This window comes from Vespula pensylvanica, chromosome 14, assembly GCF_014466175.1.
Source record: "Vespula pensylvanica isolate Volc-1 chromosome 14, ASM1446617v1, whole genome shotgun sequence".
NCBI classification, from domain to species: Eukaryota; Metazoa; Arthropoda; class Insecta; order Hymenoptera; family Vespidae; genus Vespula; species Vespula pensylvanica.
This window is the reverse complement of record NC_057698.1, coordinates 224,256-230,561: the sequence shown is the minus strand read 5'-3', so window position 1 is coordinate 230,561 and position 6,306 is coordinate 224,256. Positions and strand designations below refer to the sequence as shown.

Sequence of the window (6,306 nt, the reverse complement as noted above, 5' to 3'; positions counted from 1 at the left end):
AGCAACATAATTTTACTATATCATCTATTTAAATAAAGTTGCATCAGTTCTATTTAAACTTTCAATAGAATTCATTATCAAATCTGCCTAATTTACACACAATGCTCATTGCATGAAATTTGCTATAAATAGTTTGCAACTTTTTTTTTCTAAGAAATAATCTTTCCATTATTATATTCTATCTGGTTGTTCATAGACATTAATTAACAAATTTTATTTGATAATATCAGAATCCCTGCATTATCCTTATGACTCAACTTTATTTTTTTGCACATCTGAATTGTTTGTTTGAACTTGTTCATTTACTTTTCCAACATCATCGGTCTTTGATTCATTATTTTCTATTTTTTTAGTTTTCTCAGTAGATACATTACCTTGAGAAACGCACTTAGTTGTATCATTTTCTTCTTTAGGTACATTTGCTTCAGTCTGATTAGTAGATTCCTTTATCTTCTTACTGTCTATCATGTGTTCATTAATTTTATTTGCATTATCAAAATGATCAACTGTAATATCACCATTAACCTTTACAATTGTTTCTTGTTTTTCCATTTGCTTGTGTATATCAGTTGCATCGGTATTATTTCTACAGTCCACGTTTGGATAGTGAATACTTTCTTTCTGGTTTAGAGTCACATCCATCTGATTATTACTATCTTGATGCTTTTGTTCAATAGAATCACTTATGTTTCTTATTTCTGATATCTGTTGAGATTTAACTTTTGTAACACTATTCAGAATATTCTGTTTACTTTGTGTTGTTAATGAGGTGCAACTAGATGTCACTGTAGAATTTTGTTTAGAATTCTGTGAATCTAATCCATCCACTCCACACGTTTTTGTGGAATTAGAAGAACTGTTTCTTGAAGTTCCACTTTTAGATAAATTAAAGGCATTGTGGTCTTGTTGCGTTACACCCTTAGGAAAAAGCACTGTAACATTGTCTGCTGATGTGGTCACAGACGTTTGCGTATTTTCAGTTTTGCTTGGATTAAAGGAAGTCGATATGATACTGGGGGAAGAGGTTTTTGGTGACTTTGGTGATGACGAGTGCGTACTCGGAGGAATTCTTTGCACTGTTGGAGGTTGTGACACAGGTGAATAACCAGTTGTTTGTGGTATATAACTTGTACGCTGATAAAGCTTATTTATAGTAGGCGGTAAACTACTGTGAAAAGCACTAGGAGGAGGAATGCCAATAGGTGATCTTATCAATGGATTTGGAAATCCGCTTGCATCAGGAAAAGGTGGAGGAAAATGTGAATATATTAACCTTGGATTTGTATTTGGTGTAGGGGATGGTATAAATGGATTAGTTGAAAGCATATTAACTGGTGAATTTCTTGGTGATATAGGTGAATTTGTATTCCTACACATCTCTCTTGAAAATGGAGTATTCTGATAACTACGTGCATTAGGTGAATAAGGTGGTGGAGAGACAATGGGAGAATTGGAGGTTGAAACAATTGGTGATAATGTTTTGGGATCAATTTTCATCATATTTAAACTAGTGCCTTTTGAGCTTGTCTGTTCTTTCTCTTTTGTCTCGTTTGTAATGCCATACATCGGTTTTACACCTGATGCTGGATTACCTAAATATCGCGGCATATTTTTCATTTTAAAAATTTTTGCAGGCTTGGATGGAATGTGTTTACTTGTTCCTTCGGAAACAGCACTTTGTGTACTTTGCATTTCTTTTGTCTGATTTTTAACCGCAACATAATTATTTTTTGATAATGTAGGATTCCAAGATTTTGGTGGATCACGTAACGTTTTATATCCAGCCGATTGATTTTGTTTCTTAAGAGAAGAAATCTTTTGTGATCCATGGGATATTGGCACTGATGTAGATGTCGATGTTATTGGAGCCGTATTAGTATTGTCTTTAACAGTGGTATGAGTATTCTTACTTTCTGTGGGTATATTAGTATTAGGGCTAAATATTGGTACATTAGGAATATTTGGTATGTGTTTAACCGTTGATTCTGGAACAATTGCCGTTCCTTTCTTTGCTATTTTAAGTAAATCTGGAATATCTGATTTATTACGCCCTTCAGCCTTATTTTTTTCTTTGGAATTCTCTCCAATTTTTGCACAAATATCATTTATCTTAGAACCTGATGTACCAATCTTAGCGCAAATTTCGTTTAAGTTTGTGCCCTTTGCTATTACTTCATGCTTACGTACAAATGGTTTCATCAGCGATATTGGTATAGCATCCGGACAAGGTGGCACTGAATAAACCCCACTTATTTCAAAATTAGGTTTGGATAATTCTTGTCTTGCCATTGTTGTTGTTGTTGTACTTTGAGTGACATTAGAATAGCTGTTTTTTAATGTAGTGGATATAGAATAAATACTCATAGATGGAGCTTGCATACTTATATGCGGTATGGAACATAGTTGATTATCTGATGGTGTGCAAGAAATATTCATACTTTCGCTACTTACAGGTAAAGACGTTAGTTTTTGAGTGGAACAAGCATTAGAGCTCTTTTGTGGACTTTTTAAAATCGTAGTATTCACTATATCCTGGACTGTATATGGAAACGTTAAAGTTGTTTGACTCGTTGCGGGTGTTGTTATATTATGATTAAGACATGTAGGGCTTTCATTTAATAACGTGTTGTTGTTATTCTGTACTTGTTGTACTTTCACATTCGCATTCGCGTTTGTTAGTTGACTTACTTCTACAGTAGACTCTATGGAAGACCGTTCTGAAGTATTTATCCTTTGGTCGAGTAAACTTAAAGCTTGTTGTACAGTGACTGCTGCATTTTGACTACACTGTGTCGACGTATTTTTCTCAGATGTTTCTTGCACATTAGAAACTGCAATTGCAGAAGAGGAAATTAATGAATTTGTATGTTGTGCCGTTGAGGACCCAGTTTGATTTTGTTGCACTATTGTACTTTGCGAAGTTGTCACTTTCGATACAGATATTGTAGTATTTGTTCGTGTTTTTGTATTATGATTATCCAGCAAATTCTTCATGTCCATAGATGGTATTTGTTCTGATTGTTTTGTATCTAATTTTTTGTCACTATGCGAATACACCTTCTTTTCTTTTTTCTCTTTCTTTGAATATGTATTATTAATATGACTTACTTTTGGTTGAAACTGTAATTTCGCACTTAGTGCATCGATCTTTGATCCTGTGTTTACTGTTTTTACATCACTTTTCATATGAAACTTCTCACTTGTGCCTGTACTAATATTATTATTGATATTAATTACTGGCAATTCTTTACTTTCTACATTTACAGTATTAATATGGTCTGTTTCGTTTTTGCTTTCCTCTACTGGATTTGATGTTTTATGAACATGCACTGGACTTTTTTCTGCATGCGAAGGTGAAGTATGTATGTTATTATTCAATGTAGCATCATCCGTTTCTTGTACAGTTTTTACAGTTGTACTAATGTCTTGTGTATGTTTAAGGGTCTTCATCTCGGGGTTTACCCTTTGCGAATTATGAATGGGAGCACAAGCAGCATTTAAAGAACTTGTCGAATCTGTTTCAGAAATAAGGTCACTTGCTGCAGTAGATGGAGAGTTTTTCAAATTCAAAAAAATATTAGAACTTTTTATAACATGCATGTCGCTTTCTAGCATAGCCTGCGTTGTATCTTCGATAGTTTTATTACAAGTTAAATTTGTCAACAATGTTTCAGTTTTATGTGTAGTTTCAACAGTCGATATAATCCCTTCCAGGCCTACTTGATCTCTCACTTCTTCTATTCTTGTACTTCTCTTTAACCCTGGATTCGATATATCAGTAATACTCATCACACCTGCTTCAGATATTTTTAATTGAACTTCTTTCCATTCACGATTCAATTGTTGATTTTCTGCTTCTATATAATCTATTCCAGTGTTAATAAGCGACTTTTTATAGTTAATGTTATCCTCTGATAATTTTATTCGTTTTGGAGAAGATTCAAATATTCTGTAACTTAGATGTAATGGCACTTTCTGAAATTAACATATATATATATATATATATATACAATATCTTTATTGAATTTATCATCATATTGTATCACACATATATAATTAAAATTTAAATAATTTGAATAATCAACAAACAATTACTCACCCGCCTCCAATGATAAATATACATGACATCCATTAATGTATAACTTCCATTCAATGGTTCCTCTTTATACATTATATCGACTCTATGTGCATCACGGAGTCCGTACTTAGCCCTGATTAATTTCTGTAAATGAAATACTGTTACTGCAGCTGGACAACGAAGATATCTACGTGGTAACAACTTTGCAACTGCTTCCTTGGTTATATTTGCATCACTAGTATCTTTTGACTGTGGATTAAAATATTGTAATGAAAGACTGAGAGATTCATCCGGTGAATATATGTGTGATTCTATAGGTTCTCCGCGTGCTTCAGGAGACAGTACTTGACTTCGTTCTTCTGTATGCTTCGAATAAAATTCTCTTCTACATCGCATTTCGTCTAAAATATAATAATATATTTATAAATGTATAAGTAAGTATAGATTCTTTTTATATTTCCATACAAGTAATTAATAATCTTACTTTGATAGCAACCGGGTACAAGCTTATAAACAATATCCTGCAATGTGTAATCTGGTCTAATATTCAACAAAGGTTTACTTTTATGGACCTGCACTTCGCAAATTGGACAATATTTGTTATTCTCCAAATATTTTACTATGCAACTTCTACAAACTAAAACAAATATATAATGCAAAAGTATTTATAATTATATTTAAAAATATATATATATAATTATAATTAAATAAAACAAATATGTCTATTGGAATATGTTAATAAAAAATCACTTACACGAGTGCAAGCATTCAATAATGGTGGTAGCATCAATGAAGTAACCACCGCATAATTTACATGTTAGTTGTTCGTTAAGTTTGGACAAACGTAATTTATGTCCACCACTCTGCCCTGACATTCTAAAAAGCATACAAGTATTTTGGAATTAATAATTATTAATCGATCATTAAAAATTATTTAACGTTGCTTTAATACAAACTTATAATATATTATTTCTTTTTGATAAAAACATATTAACGGTACCACAATAAATACAATAACAATTTATATTCTCTTGCAAGTCATGTACATTTATTTAGAAATGAAATATAGGAATAATAATAACCTAAATATAACTTTGTCGAACAATATATTATATGATAAAAAGTAATGAATTATGTAAGTTTTTCTTATATAAATATATATTAGAATTATATTTTTCACGTATAACATACATAAAGATAAAATACCTACTTAAAGAGTAACTTATGAAATTCTGAACGTCCCTGAAGTGTTATGATTTACATGTTGGTGTAACACAAAAGTGTCAATAATGTTAGACATAGCCTACATAATATTTTCATAAACATAATAATTGTAATATCACAGACAATTATAATTGTAAGTTTGTCTAATATTGAAAAAGATCTTACAATGTTTTGGAGAAATCTAGTCTAACACAGACTACGTTTTAATTTAAGCCAATAGCTGTGTCGATATAAAGTATCACGATTCAAATTATCTTTGAGGTCGCTCATGTAGAGAAACATTTGTACGGATTCAATAGACACAATTTCTTAGATTTTGATATTAACCAGTAATATTTGTTCTAAACTTACTTGACAAATGGGGCGAAAATCATCCGTTTTATTTGGTAATCGCCATTTGGCCTCAAAAGTCAGGAAAGCTGGGTCAAAAGACGGGGCACCTTCTCACGGATTGTCATTATGGTATCGCCCCAATAATATGATTTTCACATTATTCAGAGAGCACGTTTTTTTGCAAGATTTGTAAATATAAGGGCGCAAAACCCAATTCGATCAAGTTCAATGACATAAATTCATATTAAAGCAAGCCACAATGCCACTAAAAACTGCGCGTACGGCAGTAAAACAAAATGGCGGATAAACAATCATGTAAATGACATTTCTAAAAACATCGCAGTTATTGTCCAATTTAGTCGAAACTTAAAAATGGCTGTCGACATTTCATTATTACGATAGAAGTGTATTCTTTTCTTTAAATTTAAAATATAATTTTGCATCTTGTAATCGATGAGAGCAAAGGAATTTTATGACGATTAATCGAAATCTTAATAAACGCGTAAAAAAATTTCTCTTCGGTTGCGGCCATTTTATGGCGATTTTTCATGAGCGATAAAAATGCAAGCAATGCTTACGATTTCATTGGTAATTTTAAGAAACATTGTTATAAAAATTATCAATCCACGATTACGATTTATATAAGTGTTCGTAGATTGGTTATTACATCT

At 31.7% G+C, this 6,306-nt stretch overlaps 1 protein-coding gene across 1 annotated transcript; it reads right to left on the bottom strand.

The window, feature by feature from the left end:
* Positions 1-240: 240 nt before the first annotated feature.
* On the bottom strand, positions 241-6,220 carry LOC122634063 (mucin-17-like). Its single transcript, XM_043822632.1, has 5 exons — positions 5,654-6,220; positions 4,833-4,954; positions 4,563-4,715; positions 4,100-4,479; positions 241-3,975 (listed from the first exon to the last, which is right to left on the bottom strand). The coding sequence occupies exons 1-5, from the start codon at positions 5,674-5,676 to the stop codon at positions 247-249; spliced, it is 4,407 nt and encodes a 1,468-aa protein (XP_043678567.1). The 5' UTR covers positions 5,677-6,220; the 3' UTR covers positions 241-246.
* Between the last annotated feature and the right edge of the window lie 86 nt (positions 6,221-6,306).

Coding starts and splice junctions, on each gene's coding strand:
- LOC122634063 (XM_043822632.1), bottom strand. CDS start 5,676: ATGATTTTCGCCCCATTTGTCAA. Junction 4,955..5,653: donor ATTTTCGCCCCATTTGTCAA/GTAAGTTTAGAA, acceptor TATGCTTTTTAG/AATGTCAGGGCAGAGTGGTG. Junction 4,480..4,562: donor TGTACCCGGTTGCTATCAAA/GTAAGATTATTA, acceptor ATTATATTTTAG/ACGAAATGCGATGTAGAAGA.